The 23121-nt window shown below is 37.2% G+C and overlaps 1 protein-coding gene across 9 annotated transcripts in view; it reads left to right on the top strand.

Moving 5' to 3' along the window:
• JAK2 (Janus kinase 2) overlaps positions 1 to 23121 on the top strand; it is a 265376-nt gene that overhangs the window by 149798 nt on the left and 92457 nt on the right. For 8 of the 9 annotated variants that reach the window (XM_057547977.1, XM_057547975.1, XM_057547978.1 and 5 more), the window contains one exon: positions 19617 to 19868. In XM_057547977.1, coding sequence (XP_057403960.1) covers positions 19643 to 19868 — 226 coding nt within the window. In that variant the 5' untranslated portion in view covers positions 19617 to 19642. Of the gene's footprint in view, positions 1 to 1723; positions 1743 to 19616; positions 19869 to 23121 lie in introns of those variants that run through there. The other variant, XM_057547974.1, reaches the window with a different exon arrangement.

Here is a 23121-nt window from a genome sequence, read left to right as displayed (position 1 = left end):
TTCCCCTAGATGTTTCATTTACATTGGTTTAAAAAGTCAGATCACACAGAAGAGCTAATAATCCACAACAATCCAGTTGCAATGAAAAGCTCTGTTCTTCCAACTTTAATCCTTTTCTCCAGAGGGAGACCATTTTGACTCTGTTAACTTCTGGTATTTCAATCTCTATGTTACCTATACCACTGTGTTCCTCCTCTTTTCCTCAGATTACACATTTCACTATTTTATTTCTTATATTAGCTATCATTGTAACCTAGGGTAATATATTTGTAACTTTATTTCTTGTTCCAGCAACCATTGGCAATATTTGTTGATTTCTCAATTTCTAAGGTTAACGCTTCTCTCCCAAGCTTCTGTTTAGCTTCCCTCCTTGCTTTCACCTCTCAGCCTCTAAAAGTTGTAGTTTAAGTCTAACATTTATGTTCTGTTCAGTAACCATACTTAACACTTTAGTGCTTTGTAGGTAATTTTAAATTTGAAAAACAACAACAATGCTTATATTATATTGAGGATTTTTTGTTATAGAGCCTAGGAGTATGCTATAATTTCGTCCCGTTTCTTGTAAAGGCTTCTCCCGTAAAGTTTTCTCCCACTAGAATTGCCTTTTTTTCTTTCACTGTTTTCCTTTATCATGTCCTCTCTGGGTGTTTTGTTTTTGTTTTGAACTAAATCATAGCAAGCAGTCTAACACTCACTTTTTTCTGAAATCTTTCTTCTAGAGTCCCTCTGCTCCTGTCGGGTCTGAGTGTGCTTCAGGCTTGCTGCCCAGCTTTCATCATATAACTTAACTTTACTACTTTCCAGGATTGGATCTATTTTCTGGACCTGATATCATCTCTTTGGATTTACTCCTCTGGTTTGGTATATTATATCTTAAGAAAGTAACTTCTTAAATGCTGCTTTTGAGGTAAACTTTGAATCTTCGAATGTTTGGGAATGCCTGTATTCTTCTGGGTAAGAATTCTAAGTTGAAAGCCTTGCTTGAGATGAGAAAACTCAAAATAATGAAACCAAATGAAAATAAAACACCATTCTTACCCTTCAGATCCTTTCCCTATAGGTAGTCTTTACTAACTTCTTAATTACCAAGTTCAGTGAATTTTTTCCCTTCTGTTTCTATCTTATTTAACCTCTTCATAATACTTGATAACTCTTCTCATAAAACTCTCTGCTCTTCTTTTCTTTTCTAAGAGAACCTTATTTTTATTAAAATACACAGAAAAATGCAGTAATCAATGAATTTTTACACAGTTAATTCTAGTTTTCCTCTTATTTCTGTCCATTTCTTTTCAAGTTCTTTGCTACATTCTTCTTTATGCCCTACATCCCTGACATTTCTGGGTAGTCCTTAAATGTTGTGACCTCAAGGATTTGATCTATGACCTTCTTCTCTCCCTACCTTATACCTTATATCTGGGCATCATATATGTTTATGATTATATGTCTATGATTGAATTCATCATTCCTCCAAAACTATCCTTGTTCCGTATATCCTATTCTGTGAATTGTAATACTGGATACCCAGCCTCTCAAATCCCAAATCAAGAAATCCTTCCTAACTACTCATATATCAAGCTGATTACTACAAATCTTCCTTTTAATTGTCTTGTAGGTGCTTCTGACTGCAAATATCTAAAATTCATCTTTCCTTTCAAGCTTACTCTTCTTCTGTGTCTTGGTGCTTCCTATATACCTACACAGTAAGAAATCTCAGATTCAGGATGGATTCCTCAGGGATCAAGGTATGCAGTGCACAGCCCAGTCATTTTCACCATATATATTCTATTATAGTTTCTGAAATACTTTATGTATTGTTTCATATCCGAGACCTTTTTTTTTTTTTTTTTTTTTTTTATTTTATTTTATTTATTTATTTATTTATTTTTGGCTGTGTTGGGTCTTCGGTTCGTGCGAGGGCTTTCTCCAGTTGCGGCAAGCGGGGGCCACTCTTCATCGCGGTGCGGGGACCGCTCTTCATCACGGTGCGCGGGCCTTTCTCTATCGCGGCCCCTCCCGTCGCGGGGCACAGGCTCCAGACGCGCAGGCTCAGCAATTGTGGCTCACGGGCCCAGCTGCTCCGTGGCATGTGGGATCTTCCCAGACCAGGGCTCGAACCCGTGTCCCCTGCATTAGCAGGCAGATTCTCAACCACTGCGCCACCAGGGAAGCCCCCGAGACCTTTTTAAAACAATAGTTACTGAAAAGTAGATCCAAATTCTTATTCACTGATGATTTCTGCTGAAAACATGATGTTCCCATTACCATTGACAAGAAGCTCAAACTGGACTGTCTCTGCCCTTGTGCAATTTATGTTATGTAATTTTCTTGGCTCTCCCCATACTTGGATATTTGGTTATAGTTTAGGGAGGTATTGCATTAGATATGATTGACCAAATGTGAACTGAAAAGTATGTTTGGCTAGCCAAATATGTGGTAGAAATGGACAAACTTAAAGTAGAAATGAGAAGAGATAAAGACAACAAAAGTTTAGTTGCTTTGATGCTAAACAGGTATCTGGGGTAATTGTTTAACATTTCTGTTTTTCCTAAAAATACACCTACTTAAAAAAAAAGTTTTATTGAAACATAATTCACATACCATATGATTCCCCCCAGCCATACATTTTAATTTTTAATTGAAGAAGCAAAACTAGAATCTATATGAGCATGAATAGTGAGAAATTGTATTCAGATATTATTCCCAACACCTTTAATAATAGAGTTTATGTTTTTCTAAAACCATTCTCAAAGAACTTTTTAGGTTTAGTAGTTGAGGGTGAGGGATTATGGAAAAGACAACCATTTGTCTTCTAGAATGGTGTTAGGGACAAAGGAACAGAAGGAAAGGATTTTCCGTGTTACAGATTTTCCAATCATAACTTTTTCCTCACTAGTTTCTGTGATTTTGCAGTAAATATTTCTGTGCTGTGCTTCAGCAATTTCTTTTGCTTCTGTTATCAGAAACTGCTAAAATCAGACCTCAGGATGGAAACTGGTGAGAGAATGCCTTTTTGAGTACATTTCTTTTAAAAAATAAATGTGCTTTTGTGTGAAATCCTTTTGATTTAATCCTGTACAATCTTGAAGATAACATATCTTCTTGACTAGGTTTGAATACAAGTAATATTTAGCATAAATGCAAGATAGGAGAGTCCTGGAAGGGCAGCAATTCAAAGAAAAGATTTACTTATTTATTGAAATGTCTTGGGTTGCATGAAGAGTTGAGAGTATATCTGGAGAAGTATATCAGTTAGGATTTGGTTTGGCTGCATATAACCGAATATACAAATAATAGTGGATTTATGTTTCGTTGAAGTAAAATAAGTTTGAAACTATATAGATTATGCTGGACTTGGCGGCTCCCTGGTTGTCAGGAAGCTACTTACTTGTACTCTTTCTCTTCTTCCAACCTTTGCACTGACTTCCATTCTCAGGGTCACCTATGGTTGCAAGATGGTCATTTTATAGCTTCAGCTACTGTGTCTTCATTCTAGGTAGCCTGAAGGAGGAAGGGGCAAGGAAAAAGTATGCACTTTATAGCTAAATCACCAAGGAGTAGAATTGTTGGATCATAGTGTGAATGTATGTATAACTTTGTAAGAAAGTGCTGAACATTTTGGAAAAGTGGCTGTTCAGTTTAACATTCCTACCAGCAATGAGAGTTCCAGTTGCTCTACAACTTTTTAAACATTTGGTATTGTCAGTCTTTTAAAAATTTTCCATTTTAATGGGTGTGTGAAAGTATCTTTGGTTTTAATTTGTATTTCCCTAATGATTAGTGATATTCAACTGTTATTCATAAGTACTTTGGGGCAATTTTATATCTCCTTTTTAAGTTTGTTCAAATGTTCCCCACCTCTTTTTTTATTACTGAATTAGAGGAGTTTCTGTTGTCATGAAGATATTCTTCATTTTTCTCTGGAATCTTTATTCCAGAAAAATGTCTATTCTTTGTACATTCCTTGTTTATTCCTTGTATATATATTCCTTTGTATTATTTTTTAGATTCTACATGTAAGTGATATCATACAGTATTTGTCTTTCTCTGACTTATTTCACGAAGCATAACTTTCTCTAGGTCCATCCACATTGCTGTAAATGGCAGAATTTCATTTTTTTTTTTCTCGCTGAGTAACATTCCATTGTGTATATATACCACATCTTTTTTATCTATTCATCTGTTGCTGGGCATTTGGGTTGCTTCCATATCTTGGCTGTTGTAAACAGTGCTGCTGTGAATGTAGGGGTGCATGTAGCTTTTCGAATTAGTCTTTGTTTTTTCCGAGTATATACCCAGGAGTGGAATTGCTGGATCATGTGGTCGTTCTATTTTTAGTTTTTTGAGGAAACTCCACATTGTTTTCCATAGAGGCTGCACCAATTTACATTCCCACCAACATTGTAGAAGGGTTTTCTTTTCTCCACATCCTCTGCAACATTTATTATTGGTAGACTTTTTGATGATAGCCATTCTGACAGGTGTGAGGTGATATCTCATTGTTTTGATTTGCATTTCTCTAATAATTAGCAATGTTGAGTATCTTTTCATGTGCCTGTTAGCCATCTCTATGTCTTCTTTAGGAAAATGTTTATTCAGGTTTTCTGGCCTTTTTTTTTTTTTTTCTAACAATGTTTTAGTAGTTTTTATTGCAGAGTTCTTGTAGATATTTCAATAGATATGTTCCTAGATATTTGGCTTTTTGTTTAGTGTTGTTTACTGTTATAAATTATATTGGTTTAGAATGTTCATTTTTTAATTGTTTCTGGTATATGGTATTACAATAGATTTTTATATATTGATTTTGTATCTTGCGACCTTACTAAATTCACTTAGTAATTTGTATTTTTTTTTAAAGGGAACTTTATTTTTATTTATTTATTGGCTGCATTGGGTCTTCGTTGCTGCGCGGGCTTTCTTTAGTTGCAGCGAGCGGGGCTACTCTTCATTGCGGTGTGCAGGCTTCTCATTGTGGTGGCTTCTCTTGCTGCAGAGCACAGGCTGTAGGTGTGTGGGCTCAGTAATTGTGGCTCACAGGCTCTAGAGTGCAGGCTCAGTAGTTGTGGCCCACAGGCTTAGTTGCTCCACAGCATGTGGGATCTTCCCGGACCAGGGCTCAAACCTGTGTCCCCTGCATTGGCAGGTGGATTCTTAACCACTGTGCCGCCAGGGAAGCCCACTTAGTAATTTTTAGATTCTTTTAAGTTTTATATGTACACAGTCATATCGTGTGTGAATAATGATAGTTTTACTTCTTCCTTTCTAATCATTATACTTTTAATTTCTTTTTCTTGTGGTATTGCACTGGCCAAGACCTCCACTACAATGTTGAATAGAAGTCCTGATTTTGGACATGCATATTAAGTTTTTGAACTCAAGAAGAACAAAATTAATATTTTACCATTAAGTAATTAATTTTAGGTCTTTTGTAGTTACTGTTAATAAGGATGAGGAAGTTTGCTTTTATTTCTAGTTTGCTGAGTTTTTATCATGAACTGTTGTATAATTTTAATAGAGACTATTTTGGCATTTATTGAAATGATCATATGTTACTTTTCTCATTTATTCTAATAATGTGGTAAATTATATTGATCGAATTTTGATTGTTCAGTTAACCTTGCATTTCTGTTGTAAATAACTTAGTGGAGGTTTTTTTTGTTTTTTGGTTTTTTTCTTGCACCACATGGCTTGCAGGATCTTAGTTCCCTGACCAGGGATTGAACCTGGGTCCTGGCAGTGAGAGTGAGTGTCAAGCCCTAACCACTGGACCACCAGGGAATTCCCAAACTCAGTCAAGATTTATTATTCTTCTAAAAATTACTGGATTCAATTTGCCAGTGTTTTTTTGTTGTTGGTTTTTGTTTTGGTTTGGTTTTCTTAGTATTTTTTCTTATATGCTTTATGAGAGTTATTTACCCACAATTTTTTTTTCTTGTCATGTCCTTATTACATTTTGGTATCATGTTTGTGCTCTCTTAAAATGTGTAGAGAAGTGTTTTTTAATTTTTGTTTACTGAGTTTGTGTAAGCTCATTGTTTATTTGTTCATCAGATGTTTGGAAAAATTCACTGAGAATGTCACTGGGCATTCATTGAATATTCTTTGTAGAAAAATTTTAAATTATACATTCAACTAATTTAACAAATATTAAAAATTTAGAACTTTATATTTTTTCCTGTGTCAGTTTTAATAAGTTATGTTTATAAAGAAACTTGCCCAATTTCTTAGAATTTTTCAAACTTATTGCAGAATGTTTTTATACTCTTAAATATTTTTAATATTTAAGTTTTGGTAATGATGTCAACTTTTCAATTCCTGATTTGGGTAATTTATGTTTTCTCTCTCTTTTTTCTTTATCAGTCTTTCTAGTATTTAAAAGCAGTTTATTAATGCTTCTAAAAAGCCAGCTTTTAAAGTTTGCTTTGGTCTATTTTCCTTTTCACTGATTTCTGCTTATATATTTTTCCTTCTGTGGTCCTTAGCTGATTTGTTGTTCTTTTCCTAGCTTGTTGAAACAAAAGCTCATTAAATAATTTTGTTCAGCCTTTCTTTTTAATTGCATTTCACTCATCTTTTGGTTATCATTGAATTTAAAGTATTTTCTAACTTTTTCTTTGTCCCATGGATTATTTAAAAGTATGTTGCTTAATTTCTGAATGTATGGGGATTTTCTAATTATTTTTCTGTTATTGATTTTTAGTTTAATCCCATTGTGATCAGAGAACATTATGGAAAATAAGTACATGTTGTGATACTTTTATCAGTGGCCATATTTTTTATAAGAAATTTTTAATTTAAGTGCCGTTGGTAAGTTTACATCAGTTCAAATGCAGATCTTCATATTTTTCACTGTTGTTTGTTCTTGTTGAAGTATTAAAAATAGCATGAATTTACAGAGTACTGAGTATTACTGACTTAAAAAATAATTTAATATACTTTGTAACTGGAAAAATTTTCATCAAGCTGTTAAGAGTGTTGATACACACTTTGCTGCACAGCAGAAATTAACACAACATTGTGAATCAACTATACTTCAATAAAATTTTTAAAAAAGAGTGTTGATTCAGAGAATGAAAAGAATAGGTAGTGATAAAGCTGACTTTCACATTTTTCCATAGTCCTCTTCAGTGTTGTTATTTATTCGGTATTTTAAAGAATTACATAAATTAATCATGATCTCTAACATTTAATCAACATTATGGATCTTGAATAGATAAAATAGTTGCTTGCTCCATTGTTTATATTTTGAATGGAAATCATTTAGAGTATGATTCCTTTAGTATTTGTTGATAATTGCTTTGTGGCCTAACATGTGGTCTACTTTCATAAATATTTCAGCCACATTTGAAAAGGATGTATGTTGTATGTTCATCAGTTGTTGGGTGTTTCCTTTTGATTGCTTGTATTTCTCAGTGAAATGTAGGAAGTGGAAATTAAGAATTGGGGTTGCAGTTTTGGTGATTGAGGAGAAAGGAAAAAGGTATGAGTTGTCTAGAATGAGAGTAAATGAACTAAGGAAATATAAAATGATAGGTGAGCAGCACTAAAGACCCATTTGAGGTTATCATTTATGAATTTAAAGAGCGATCAATCTGAATTCATGTATGTTTCCATCAGCCATGATTATATGTGTAGATGGAAGCTCTGAATAGTCAGAATTAAATTGAACTCTTTTAGAGTTTCCCCATTGTCTTTGGTGTTCTAACCCTCTGCTTTGATCTGTGCAAGTATAAGTCTTTTTTAAATTAATCTTTATCTCCTCTCAGAAGATTCTTTTAATAGGAGCTGAGGTATCTTTAACACCAATTAAGTTTCTTCTTTTATTAAAAAATTTTTTTCTTCACTGTGTTCTTTTTCTTTCTCTATCTAGAGCTCTTAGAGTTGTACTTTCTGTGTTGATCCTCTACATTTCTTAGTTTTTTGCCTCTCTTTCTCTCTATCTCTGATACAGGAAACTGGGAGTTTGTCTTGACTTTGTCTTCCAGATTATTACTTGTTCTCTTTAGTTGTATTCAACGCTTTCATTGAGATGTAATTGTTTAAAAAAATGTAAACTGTTTTTATTTTCTGCTCCTTTTTGATGATCATCTAATTATACTTTGTATTTTCAAAATCTTCTGCAATCTCTCTGAGGGTAACAAGTAGAATATTTTTTTAAAAGTTCTTTTCCTGTATTATCTCTGTTTCTTTTGAGGTCAGTTGTTCTGCTCTTCATTTTTTTTTTTTTAATTTTAAAAATTTATTTATATTATTTTTATTTTTGGCTGTGTTGGGTCCTCGTTGCTGCGTGCGGGCTTTCTCTAGTTGCAGCGAGTGGGAGCTACTCTTTGTTGCGGTGCACAGGCTTCTCATTGCGGTGGCTTCTCTTGTTGCAGGGCACGGGCTCTAGGCACACGGGCTTCAGTAGTTGTGGCACATGAGCTCAGTAGTTGTGACTCGCGGGCTCTAGAGCACAGGCTCAGTAGTTCTGGCGCATGGGCTTAGTTGCTCAGCGGCATGTGGGATCTTCCTAGACCAGGGATTGAACCTGTGTCCCCTGCATAGGCAGGCGGATTCTTAACCACTGTGCCTCCAGGGAAGCCCTGCTCTTCATTTTGATTTGACTTTTTTATGCTTCCTTCCTCCACCCCAGCTCCCAGTAGATGATGATCTTTGATTATCTTTGGATATTTGTGGTTTTTGTATGTGTGCAGAAAACTTTTTTTATGCTTGTTGATGCTTTCTTCTGTGTACTTTAAATAGAGTGTATTTCCTCTGCTCTCTGTCACCTATTCCTATCTACTTTTAATCTTTCAGGAATTCTTCTACATTTCCGATTTGCTGCTAGCACCTTTTCTTCTTTTTCCAAGCTATCACGAATTTATTTGTATAAAGATTTTGTTTAATTCCTTTTCATCCTTTTTAGCTATTGATGTTATCTGTTTTACTTTGACATCTATTATAAGCTACATCATACATTATTATCATTAATGCTTTAAACAATTGTCAGTTGTCCTTTAAAAATTTTAAGAAACTAAAGGAAATAGTCTGATTGCCCACATATGTATTATTTTGGGGTTCTTCATTCATTTTTGCAAATATGAATTTGTATCTGGTATCATCTCCCTTTAATCCAGAGAATTTCCTTGAGCATTTCTTGTAGTTTGGGTTTGTTGGTGGTGTGTTCACACAGCATTCATTTATCCAAAAATAATGTTTGTTTTGCCATAAATTTTGAAGGTTAGGTTTTGTGGGTCATAGAATTTTAGGCTAACAGCTTTCTTTCCTCCCTACCAGCACTTTGCCTTCTGGCCTCCAGTCTTTCTGAAGAGATGTCAGTTGTATTTTTTATCTTGGTGTTACTGTATGTTTGTGGCTGCTTTAAGATTTGCTCTTTGTCTTTGATTTTTAGAAGTTTGATTATGATGTAACTAGGTATGGATTTATACTGATTGGGGTTAGGTAACTTTTTTGGATTAGTGGACTGTTGTTTTTTTAAAAACTTAGAAAAAAAACTGGCTAATATTTTTCAAATATTTCTTCTGTCTGTATATATTTTCTCTGCATCACATTTTTCTTTTGATGTTAAGTAAGTTTCAGCTGATGGTTGTCTATTGTGGGTGATATATTGTATAAGCTCTGGATAGTGTAGATTTTAATTTTTCTCTAAAGTATTGAGTTTTGTTCTAGTAGGCAGTTCAGTTAAATCTACTGGCAGATTAGCTTGATCCTGTGGAAACTTGGTTGTAGGCTCTGTTAGGACAGGTCTGTTTCAGTTTTGCCTTTAGTTCTGATGTGGTTCTTATTCCTCAAGTATGGCTTTTCTGGAAGTTTAAACAGAAAGCCTGAGGTATTTACCTTTTAACTCCAAATTCTGCCTCTCCAAGGACTAAGCAGCTGTTGAAATCTCTTCACGACTCTTTCAGGTTTCCAGTTACTGCCTCTCCCTGGGCTTCTTGGATTTTCATCTCATACACAGAGGGGAGTTCAGGAGTCACTCCCCCATGTCTCCCTTTTTCCCCCCTGGGATTTCTGCTTTCAACTTCTACCTCTTTTAGCAGCTCCAAAGTTCATTCCCTGATACTTCTACCCAGTAAGACTACAGTTTTGTACAAGAGCTCTATCCTCTTCTCCAGTGCCTACATATGCATTACACAGACTGTATAGTCCCCTCAGGATAAAGATGGATAAATGTGGACCTCATTCAGTGTGATTTCATTCTTTCAAGGATCAGATCCCATCCAGTTTCTCTGTGCTTTTGTTTGCTTGCCAATGCCTTCAAACAGTGTTTTTAATTAATTAATTTATTTATGGCTGTGTTAGGTCTTCGTTTCTGTGCTAGGGCCTTCTCCAGTTGCGGCAAGTGGGGGCCACTCTTCACCCCAGTGCGCGGGCCCCTCACCATTGCGGCCCCTCCCGCTGCGGAGCACAGGCTCCAGACGTGCAGGCTCAGCAACTGTGGCTCACGGGCCCAGCCGCTCCACGGCACGCGGGATCCTCCGGGACCAGGGCTCGAACCCGCATCCCCTGCACTGGCAGGCGGACTCTCAACCACTGCGCCACCAGGGAAGCCCCCAAACAGTGTTTTTAAAGATAGTTTTCCAGAGCTTGTAATTCTTCTCAGCAGGAGCATTAGCCCAGGATAAATTACTCTGTCATTACAGGAAGTCTGTATTTTTTAAATGATTTAAAATTATCATTATTATTATTATTTACCATTTCACTGGTGTTTGTAGCTGAAGGGGAATGCTCATGATTGTTTCAAATTTCTCTTTAAGGGAATCAGTACAGTCTTGGTCTTGAGACCTTATCCTTGAGTTTTCCACACACCAAACTCCTGTAATTGTACTGTATGAAATTAATTCATGATTATGAGCATGGTATTCATTCATTAAATATTTAGTAAGATATATGTTTCGAGACTTTTCTAGATGCTGAGAACAGATTGTTGAACAAGGCAGATGAGACCTTTTTAAATATTACAAGCTATTGAAGCCTATAATTCAGTGGTGAAAGGAGCACATAAGAAGAGATACATGGTGAATTGAAGAGGTAGGCAGCAGACAGGTAATGTAGGACTCGTAGAGTTTTATTCTAAGTGTAATGGAAAGCCATGAGTTCATTTACAGGACCCCCTCCCAACCCCTGCCTGTAGCTTTAGACACAGGTCGTCTAGTGCAGCGCAGGCAAAAATGCCTGTTCTCCTTTCTCCTTGGAAGGGGCTTAATACGTACTTTCCTGGATGTTGCCTGAGGGTCTGGCTTCTAATCAGCCTGCATCTAGGGCCCGAATGCAGTATTCCTCTTTGGGACATGATGAGTCTTAGCACACCCTCAAGTACTGGGAACCACTAGGAGCAAAGAAGGTGACTTGGACAGTCACAAAGGTTTGAGAGACATTTAGGAGCTTAGGCTGGGCTGATTGATGAGGTTCATCCCCTACACTAGATCTATCTGTCAAGACTGGGCGAGGTGGCTGTTTTATCCAGTGCACAGAAACCAACACAGAGAGTCAAGGAAAATGAAAAAACAGAGGAATATGTTCCAAACAAAAGAACAAGATAAATCTCCAGAAACAAATCTTAATGAAACAGAGGTAAGTGATTTACCTGATAGAGAGTTCAAGTAAGTCATAAAGATGCTCACTGAGGTTGGTAGAGCAGTGCATGAATGAAGTGAAAATTTCAACAAAGAGATCGAAAATATTAAAAAGTACCAACAGAAATCACAGAGCTGAAGAATGCAATGACTGAACTGAAAAATTCAATAGAGGGATTCAACAGCAGACTAGATCACGCAGAAGAAAGGATTAGTGAACTAGAAGACAGGACAGTGGAATTCATCCAATCAGAGGAGCAATTAAAAAAAAAAGAGTGAATGTAGCTTACGGGCTTTATCAAGAAGACTTCTATATGCATTATAGGGTTCCCAGAAGGAGAAGAGAGAGAGAGAAAGGGGCAGAAAGCTTATTTGAAGAAATAATGGCTGAAAACTTTTCTAACTTGAGGAAAGAAACAGACATCCAGATCTAGGAAGCCTGAGAATATCAAATATGATGAACTTAAAGAAGCTCACACTGAGGCACATTATAATTAAAATGTTAAAAGTTAAACACAAGGAGAGAATCTTAAAAGCAGCAAGAGAAAGCCTATTACCTAAAAGGGAATCTGTATTAAGGTCATCAGCAGATTTTTTAGCAGAAACTTTGCAGGCTAGAAGAGAGTGGGCTGATACATACCAAGTGCTGAAAGAAAAAATAAAGCCAACCAAGAATACTCTACCCAGGAAAGCTGTCCTTCAGAACTGAAGGAGAGATAAAGAGTTTTTCATACAAACAAAAACTAAAGGAATTCATTACCACTAGACCAGCCTTACAAGAAATATTAAAAGGAGTTATTTGAGCTGAAATGTAAGGATGCTAGTTAGTCACAGTAAAACATATGAAAGTATAAAACTCACTGGTTAAGATAAATACATAGTCAAATTCAGAATACTGTAATGTTGCAAAGTTGGTGGGTAAATCACTTATAACTCTAGTATGAAGAATAACTAGTTATTCTAGTATTAAAATAACTAAAATAATACGTTAATGGATACACAATGCAAAAAGATGTAAATTGTGACATTAAAAACATAAAATGTGAGAGGGGGAAAGTAAAAATGTAGAGCCTTTGTGTGCATTAGAAATTAAGCTGTTATCAGCTTAAAAGAGACTGTTATAAAAATAAGATATTTAATTTAAGCCTCATGGTAACCACACAAAAAAACCTATAGAATATAAACAAAAGATAAAGAGAAAGGGATCAAAGCATTCCACTACAGAAAATCATTAGATGTCAAAGTAAAAGAGCATGAAAGGAACAAAGGAATTAGAAAATGACCAGAAAACAATTAACAAAAGGGCAATAGTACATTCATACCTTTCAATAAATACTTTAAATATAAATGGACTAAATTCTATAGTCAAAAGATATAGAGTGGCTGCAGCAAGAGAGTGGCAACTGAGGAGCAGAGCACTTCACCATTGAACTGATGGAGGAGAACTTCCAGCAGCTCCAAGCAGAGCATGACAGACAGGCTAAGGAACTGTTCCTATTGAGGAAGACCTTGGAGGAATTGGAGGTGAGAATCAAAACGCAGAAACAGACCCTCAGTGCCCAAGATGAGTCTATTAAAAAGCTTCTTGAGATGTTGCAAAGTAAAGGTTTGCTGTCCAAAAGTCTTGAGGATGACAGTGAATGGACACGTAGGATGGCAGAGGCTGAGTCTCAAGTCAGCCACTTGGAAGTGATTTTAGACCAGAAAGAGAAGGAAAACATACATCTTAGAGAGATGAAGAAGCCAAAGATCAGAGAGAGGAAGTAAGCTGCTGAAGGTCATGAAGTAGGAGCTGATAGAAGAGCTGATTGACTCTGGGGTGCAAGAGTCTACAGTATGCATGGGTGTGCCCAGTGTTTTCTGATTCCCCCTTTGCACTGACATTCCTTTAACTCAGTTGTTCTTGCCCCTGGAGCTTATGAGAACAATCCAAGAAGCTTAAAAATGCATGCAAGTTCCACCCCTAGATCTGATTAGTTCAATTAGAATCACTAGAAAGGAGGCCCAGGTGATTCTACTGTGCAGAGAAGGTTGGCTGAGAACTCCTCTCCTCTCTGCCCTTTATTCCTGGTCAGTTTTGTTTTGTTCTTTTAAAAATAAATTTATTTATTTATTTATTTATTTATTTTTAAAAAAAGGAAACTCATTTCAGCTTTAAAGACACACCTAGACTGAAAATTAAGGGATGGGGAAAATATTACGTCAAATGGTAGCCAAAAGAAGGCACGGATAAGTATACTTGTATCAGACAAAGTAGACTCTAAACCAAAGACTGCACCAAGAGATAAAGAAGGTCATTGTGTAATGATGAAGGGGTCAGTTCATCAAGAGGAGCTAGTAACTACTTATGTACCCAAAAGAGGAACACCTAAACATATGAAGCAAACATTAACTGATCTGAAGGGAAAAATATATAGCAATACAAAACTAGTAGGGGACTTTGATACCCTGCTTTGAACAATGGATAGGTCATCCAGACAAAGTCAATAAGGAAATATGGGAATTAAATTACAGTTAGGTCAAGTTAGATCATATGGTCATCTCAATAGAGGCAGAAAAAGCATTTGACAGAATTCAACATCCATTTATGATAAAAACTCTCAACAAATTGGATATAGAAGAAATGTTCCTTAATTATAATAAGTCATGTATCACAAGCTCACATCTAACATCATACTCAGTGATGAAAAGCTGAAAGCTTTCCCTCAAGATCTGGAACAAGACAAGGTTACCTATTTTCACCACTTTTATTCAAAATAGAACTGGAAGTTCCAGCCAGAACAATTATGCAAGAAAAGAGAAATAAAAGACGCTAGTATCAGAAAGGAAGAAGTAAAAATGTCTCTATTTGCAGGTGACATGTTATTATATGTAGAAAACCCTAAAGACCATCAAGAAACTGTTAGAACTAATAAACAAATTCATTATAAGTTGCAGGATATAAAGTCAGTATACAAAAATCATTTGTGTTTGTATGCACTAAAAATGAACTACCAGAGAAATTAAGAAAAACAATCCCTATTACAATATCAAAAATAATAAAATATTTGGAAATAAATTTAAGCAAGGAGTTAAATAACTGTACACTGAAAACTATATGACATTGATGCAAGATGTCGAAGAAGATACATATAAACAGAAAGATATGCTGTGCTCATAGATTGGAGGAATTAATACTGTTCAAATGTCCATACTACCCAAAGTGATCTGCAGATTCAATGCAGTCCCTATCAGAATTCCAATTGCATTTTTCACAGATGAAGAACAAACCTAAAATGTGTATGGAACCACAGAAGATTCCAAATAGCCAAAAAAACTGTCTTAAGAAAGAACAAAGTTGGAGTCGTCATAATTCCTGATTTTAAACTATGTACAAAGCTATAGTAATCAAAACAGCATGGTATTAAAAACAAACAAGCAAACAAACAGTACGGTATTGACATTAGAAACAGATGCATAGATCAGTGGAATGGAATAGGAGAGCCCTGAACTAAACCCATGCATATATGGTCAATTAATTTTTGACAAAGAAGCAAAGTCTATACATGTGGAAAAGATGGTCTTTTCAATATATGGTGTTGGAAAAACTTGGTAGTCACATGTGAAAGGGTAAAACGAACCCTTATCTTACACCATGCAGAAAAATCAACTCAAAATGGATTAAGGAGTTGTACTTAAGACCTAAAACATAAGGGTTATGCTCTGTTGCATTGGTCTTGGCAATGATTTTTTTTTTTTGGGTTTGACACAAAAGCAAAGCAAACAAAAGTAAAAATAAACAAGTGGGACTACATCAAACTAAAAAACTTCTGCTTAGCAAAAGAAACCATCAACAGAATGAAAAGCCAACCTGAAGAAAATATTTGTCAACTACCCATCTGTTAAGAGGATAATATCTGAAATACATAAGGAACTCATACAACTCAATAACAACAAACCCCCAAATAACCCAATTAAAAAATGGTCAAAGGATCTGAATTTTTTCCAAAGACATACAAAAATGGCCAACAGGTACATGAAAAGGTACTCAGCATCATTAATCATCAGGGAAATGCAAATCAAGACCATAGTGAGATATCACCTCACACCTATTAGAATGTCTGTCATTCAAAGGACAAAAGATAAAAAATACTGGAGAGGATGTGGGGAAAAGGATCCCTTGTAAGTTTTTGGTGGGAATGTAAACTGGAACAGCCACTATGGAGACAGTATGGCATTCCTCAAGAAATTAAAAATAAAGCCAGTGTATGATCCAGCAATCCCACTTCTGGGTATATGTCCAATGGAAGTTTAAACATTATTCTGAAGACATATCTGTACTTCCACATTCATTGCAGCAGCATTTGCAACAGCCAAAGTATGGAAACAACCTAAGTATCTGTCAACAGACGAATGGATCAAGAAAACGTGGTGTATATATATGTGCACGTGTGCACACACTCGCACACACACACAGAGGAATATTATTCAGCTTTTAAAAAGGAATACTTGTCATTTGTGACAACGTGAATGAGCCTGGAGGACATTATGCTAAGTGAAATAAGCCAGCCAGAACCACAAATACTGCATGTTATCACTTATATGTGGAATCTTAAAAAAAAAAAGTTTAGGAAACAGACAGTAGAAAAGTGGTTGCCAGGGTTGGGGGAAATAGAAATGGGTAAAAGGGTAGATTTTCACTTATAAGATAAATAAGTTCTGAGGATCTGTGTATAACGTGACTGTGGTTGATAGCACTGTGTTGTAGAATTGAAATTTTCTAAAGAGTAGAATTTAAATGTTCCCTCACCCACCAAAACGGTAAATTCATGAGGTTGATGGAGGTGTTAATTGACTTAATGGGGGAAGACTTTCACAATGTATGCATATATTAAATCATCATGTTTTATACTTTAAATATCTTATTTGTTAATTATACCTCAGTATAGCTGAAAAAAATTTATTTCAAAGACTACAACAGAAAAACCCTTAAGGCCTCACTGAGAGATCTACTAAAAGATATATTTCAGTAGGAAAAAGTGAGTTCAAAAGGAAGGCATAGGGTCCAAAATAATGGTGAGCACAAACTGATGAAATTCTAGCATATTTGCTCTTTAATGGCTAAGAATTCATCTGATGGCTTTCTATAGCTGAGTAGCAGAGATAGTGTAATAGAGTATAAGAAATATTTTTAAAAATTCTATTTTTCAACAAATTAAAATTGTTTAAATTTGCATATCCAAATGCAGAGGAACTTCAAAAATCTTGCAGTTTTGCTCACAATTTGCCAGTTTTTTGTTTTGTTTTTTTTGTTTTTTGTTTTTAATTATTATTATTTATTTATTTTTATTTATTTATTTGGCTGTGTTGGGTCTTCGTTTTGTTTTTTTTTTTCTGTGCAAGGGCTTTCTCCAGTTGCGGTGAGCGGGGGCCACTCTTCATTGCAGTGCGCGGGCCTCTCACTATCGCGGCCTTTCCCATTGCGGAGCACAAGCTCCAGATGCGCAGGCTCAGCAGTTGTGGCTCACGGGCCCAGCCGCTCCGCGGCATGTGGGATCTTCCCAGACCAGGGCTCGAACCCGTGTCCCCTGCCTTAGCAGGCAGATTCTCAACCACTGCGCCACCAGGGAAGCCCTTTTGTTTTGTTTTTACACACTGATAGTTTTATATTATTTGAATAAATATTAACTCTAGTATTTTCTCTAATAGAATAAGGTCCTTGTAGTTGAATGTAGAACTATGTTTCATATTGCAGTTCACTTAATAATCACTTCATTTATTTAATATCTGTATTTAGAATGGTGCCTGGCATATAGTAAATGCTGTGCAAGTGTGTTTGCTATTATTCCCATCCTCTTCCTTCACGTAGCTCATGATTTAAATGATTACATCTGTGGGGAAGGTTGTCAGATTTTCAGGTCTTCCAAATATCAGTCTCATGTTTTAGCTGCCAGCTAGATTTTGGTCTAATTGCCCTGCTTTCATTCCTAAATAAAAGTCTGTAGAACAGTAGTCTTTATTTTCCTCACCTTCCAAAGTCAAGGGACAAAGTCCTTCTAATAATGGTATTACAGATCTCCCAAGTTTGAAATCCTCATACTATCTTTTACTTCTGGCTTCTATATTCAGTTAGTCCTCATGGTGCATCAAGTCTTCCTCTTTTATTACCTCTAACCATCCAACTGTTGCTGTTTCAGTTCAGGATCTTAGTACTGCCTAGGTTATTGTAATAGCTTTCTAACTATATCACTTCACCTTTCTAATCATTATTGACTGTGGGATAAAGTTTAAATTCTTTGGTCTGACATTTGGACCTTCTTTTATTTCGTACTGTATCAGTTAGGATTGCACTTACTTATACGTAACAAGGTGTCTGGTGGTTGGTAGGGGATTCCTGACATTGATTCAGCTGCTTAAGGTTGCCAGGTCGTTTATTCTCTTGGCCTTTCCTTCATGGTTACATGGTGTTAAGGTGACTGCCCTACCTATATTCATGCTTAGATTCAGACAGAAGGTGAAGGGGAAAAAGTAAAAGGAGGCATGCCAGCTACGTCAACCTTTTTTTAAGGAGTTGTCCTGAAAGTACCACCCAGCAACTTTCACTTAAATCTCATTTGCTTAAACTGGTTCACATGGCTATCCATCTGTGGGGAAGTAGAGTTTTTTGGGGGGGGTACATTGGTATACCCCGCCATTTGGGCTTTTGTATCAAGGAAGAAGGGGGAAATGCATACTGGGTATGTAGCTGCAGTTTTGTTACAAGTATCCGGGTCTTAGTTGCAGCGTGCAGGCTTCTCTCTAGTTGTGGCGTGAGGGTTTTCTCTCTCTAGTTGTGGTGCACGGGCTCCAGGGCGTGTGGGCTCTGTAGTTTGCAGCACACGGGCTCTCGTGTTGAGGCGTGGGAGCTCAGTAGTTGTGGCGCATGGGCTTAGTTGCCCTGCGGCATGTGGGATCTTAGTTCCCTGACCAGGGATTGAACCAGCGTCCCCTGCATTGCAAGGCAGATTCTTTACCACTGGACCACCAGGGAAGTCCCTATCCATCTGTATTTTTAATCCTTTCCTAAATGGTATAACTTCTCAAATACTTCACTCAGACCAATAAATTATTGAACATATCTTGTATCTTTCTACTCTTCAGAACAGTTCCACTCTTCCAGAACGTTCTTCCTCTTCCATCCATCAAAATCCAATTCATGCTTCAAGAACAGTTTTAAATATGACCTCCTCTAATAAAGCTCATCAGTTAATCCCAGCTTGAAATGTTATTTTTCCCTTCCAGATTCCAATAAGCAATTGTCAGAGTAATCTGTTGAGAAATCATGTCTCTTTGTGGAATCTCTTCTTCTGTTGTCTGTAACTGATTTTGTTTGTTCTGTTAGTGTTATATATTTATATTGTGGTTCCTCAGTTAGCGTATAAGCTTCAATTTTATTGTCGTTGTCCACAGGAAGTTTATAATTTTGATATCTCTCACTGTGCTTTGTATATAGTAGTATAGGCATACCTCATTTTATTGTGCTTCCCCAATACTGGTTTTTTACAATTGAAGGTTTGTGGCACCCCTGTGTTAAGCAAGTCTATCAGTGCCAATTTCCCAAAAACATTTGCTCACTTCATGTCTCTTTGTCACATTTTTGATACTTCTTGCAATATTTCAAACTTCTTCATTATTATTTGTTATGGTGATCTATGATCAGTGATCTTTGATAATACTATTGTGAAAAGATTACAAATCGCTGAAGGCTCAGATGATGGTTAGCAATAAAGTATTTTTTAATTAAGGTATGTACAATTTTTTTTTAGACATAATGCTATTGCATACTCAGTATACTACAGTATAGTATAAATATAACTTTTATAGGTACTGGGAGACCAATCAATTTGTGTGATTTTATTGCACTGGTCTGGAACAAAACCCTCAGTATCTGTCTGAGAAATGACTGTACATGATAGTTATTCAGTTAATGGATTTGACAGTCATTGTTGTCAGTGAAGACTTCTTTATATATGAAGGATAACTTATGAATATCACGTTCATTTGTAACTTTGGTTTCTCTTACAGGCAAATGTTCTGAAAAAAGACTGTGCATGGGAATGGCATGCCTTACAATGACAGAAATGGAAGGAACATCCTCATCTCCTGTACATCAGAATGGTGATATTCCTGGAAATGCTAATTCTGTGAAGCAAATAGATCCAGTCCTACAGGTCTATCTTTATCATTCCCTTGGAAAAGCCGAGGGGGATTATCTGACGTTTCCAACTGGGGAGTATGTTGCAGAAGAGATTTGTGTTGCTGCTTCTAAAGCTTGTGGTAAGTGTTAAAAAGCAGCGTTTTTCTTCTTATTAATATATCCGTGCTTTAATTATGCTACTCTTAACACAAGGTACATGTATAATATATTTTTTACGCTTCTGTGACTGACAAGTGTTTTCATATGCATATAAAATGAGAATATCACTAAAGTAGAATTTAAGGTAAATTCTGTGTTGAGCTAGTGGTATAGACTGAATGTTTGTGTTCCCCAAAATTCGTGTTGAAACCTACTCCTCTAATGTGATGAGTTTGGAAGTGGGGCTTTCGAGAGATGAATCAGTTATGAGGGTGGATTCCTCATCAGTGGGACTGGTACCTTTGTTAAAGAGACCACTGAGAGTTCCGTTGCTCCTTCTGCCATGTGTGGACATAGGAAGAAAATGAATAAGATAAACCATCTATGAACCAGGAATTGGGTCCTTATTAGGCACCACATCTGCCAGCACCTTGATTTTGTACTTCCAAACCTCCAGAAATGTGAGAAATACATTTCTGTTTTTTATAAGCCACCTTGTCTGTGGTATTTTTGTTATAGTATCCTGAATGAACTAAAACAAAAATTGGTACTGAGAAGTGGAGGGGTGCTGTAATAAATTCCTAAAAATGTTGAAGTGGCTTTGGAACTGGGTAATGGGTAATGGAAGAGTTTTGAGGTGCATGCTAGAAAAAGCCTACATTGTTGTGAACAGGAGATTCTGGTGTGGACTCAAAAGGAAAGGAGGAGAGGTGTACAGAAAAACCTCAATCTTTTTAGAGAACACCTATGTAATCCTGCACAGAATATTGGTAGAATTGTGTACTGTAAAGACCATTCTGATAAGATCTCGGGTGGAAATGAGGACTGTGTTATTGGAAACTGAAAGAAAAGTGATCCTTCTTGTAAAGTGTCAAAGAACTTGGCTGAGTTATGTTCATGTTTTAGTGCTTTGTAGAATGTAGAATTTGTGAGCAATGAAATTGGATATTTACTTGAAGTAATTTCTAAGCAAAGGTTTGAAGGTGTGGCTTGAGCCCTCCTAACTGCTTGTAGTTGTAAAAAGTTAATAAACAGAAACCTCAGTAAAATGTAATCAGTAGACCAGAAGGGGGAGTTCTCACGCCCTGCAAGGATACCAGGGCCTAAGAGGAAGAAGAAAGACTCCTCTTCTTTCCTGGCAGGGACTCAAACAATGAAAAGCCTTGGGCTCCTTGTTTACTGTAGCCCTCCCCTCTAGGAGAGTGTTCTCCTTCCCTTGCCTTGGGTGAGCTTCCATGTGGCTCACCATGATTGCAGACTCCAGATTGCAGTTCTCTGCCGATCCCAAATAAATCCATCTTTTCTGGAAAAATACCTGGCAGCCTGTTTGTTTTAGGTCAACATTGTATAATTAGAGAGAAATAACTTAAAGGCATAATTATAAATGTTAATCAAAAAGGAAGCAGGACTTAAAAATTTGGAAAATTCCCCACCTATCCAAAAGATGAGAAAGCCTGTTCAGAAGAGAACACTAAGGGTGTGGCCAAGCAACCATTTGTTAAGATTAGTGTGGATAAGCCATCTCAACAGGAACCAGATGCTGCTGCCTAAAACAATGGAAGAATGACCCTGAAGACAGTTCAGAAATCACCAGGGCTACTGTCTTAGCACAGGGCCTGGAGGCAGAATGATTTCAAAGGAGGAGATGCCAGTGTTTGGAGACCTTGAGCTTGCTGCTTGGTGCTACCTCACCTTGAGGGCTCTGCTGGTGCACTGCTGGTGCTGAGCTCCTTGTCTGCCCCAGGTGTGGTTCTGGCAGCCCCTGGTGCAGCAGCTGCCTCTCAGCAGGGTGCAGGCAACAAACTGGTGGAATAAGCCATCTCCACTAGTGGAGAAGGCACAGGCCCAGGGGGCATGTCTGACTCCACCTAGATGTCAAAGAACAGGAGCCACCCAAATCCACTAGGGCAGGGCTGCCAGGAGCCTTAGGTGCCCACCCTCTGCCCAGCAAAGCTGAAGGGGCAGGAATGCTGCCCAAGTGTGTCCTGTAGGTACGACCTCTGCTTCAGTGGGCCTGGAGGGCAGAGTATCAAGTTAGAGGATTATTCATGGACCTTAAGGTCCAATGGAATTTGCCCTGTTGGGTTTTATAGCTACTTTATTTATTTATTTATTTATTTTTGGCTGTGTTGGGTCTTCGGTTCGTGCGAGGGCTTTCTCTAGTTGCGGCAAGCGGGGGCCACCCTTCATCGCGGTGCGGGGACCGCTCTTCATCGCGGTGCGCGGGCCCCTCACTATTGCGGCCCCTCCCGTTGCGGGGCACAGGCTCCAGACGCGCAGGCTCAGTAGTTGTGGCTCACGGGCCCAGCTGCTCCGCGGCATGTGGGATCCTCCCAGACCAGGGCTCGAACCCGTGTCCCCTGCATTAGCAGGCAGATTCTCAACCACTGCGCCACCAGGGAAGCCCTGCCCTGTTGGGTTTTAGACTTGCTTGAGACTTGTCACACCTTTCTTGTAAATATCTGTCCTGTGCCTGTTCTGCCATTGTATTTTGGAAGCACATAACTTGTTTAATTTCACAGGTTTACAGCTGGAGAACCTCAGGATGAATTGTACCTTGAGTCTCATCCAAATCTGCTTTAAATGATATTTAGATGAGACTTTGAACTCAGACTTTGAGTTGATGTTGGAATGTGTTAACACTTTTGGGGCTGTTGGGAATAGAATGAACATATTTTGAATGTGAGAAGGATATTATTTTGGGGGTCCAGGAACAGAATGCTATAGACTGAATGTATCTCTTCTCCCTCAAATTCATATGTTGAAACCTAATTTCCCAGTGTGATTGTGTTTGGCGGTGGGGTGGTCAGGTCATAAGGTTAAGTATCACCTTATCTCAGTTGCTTTTCTACCCATATGTGGCTCAGTTATAGAACTTGTCTCTTTGGATTATGGATATTCGTGTCTCTTTTTTCAAGATACAGTCAGTTATGTTATAATGTGAAATAGGTGTTCCTAAAATGCACTATGCTCTGCAGAATTGTGCAATAAAAACCATAAGGCTTAGAGGAAAAATGAGATTAGTGGCATAACATTCTAAACTTCATGACATTAAAAAACACAATAAAAACAGCACATGTTAAATGGTAACAAAATATGTAAAATCTGCAATATATTTGGCACTTTACGTTAAAAAAGTCTTGAAGCTTGCTTGTGGAAGTGGGCGCTGGAAAGGTTGCATCTTGTGAGTTAGTGTGAGGCTGTAGAAGGAAAGTATCTGAGATCACATGAGAA

Source organism: Balaenoptera acutorostrata, chromosome 6, assembly GCF_949987535.1.
Source record: "Balaenoptera acutorostrata chromosome 6, mBalAcu1.1, whole genome shotgun sequence".
In the NCBI taxonomy this organism is placed as follows: Eukaryota; Metazoa; Chordata; class Mammalia; order Artiodactyla; family Balaenopteridae; genus Balaenoptera; species Balaenoptera acutorostrata.
Note: the sequence above shows the minus strand (reverse complement) of the source record. Positions and strands in the feature narration are given on the sequence as shown.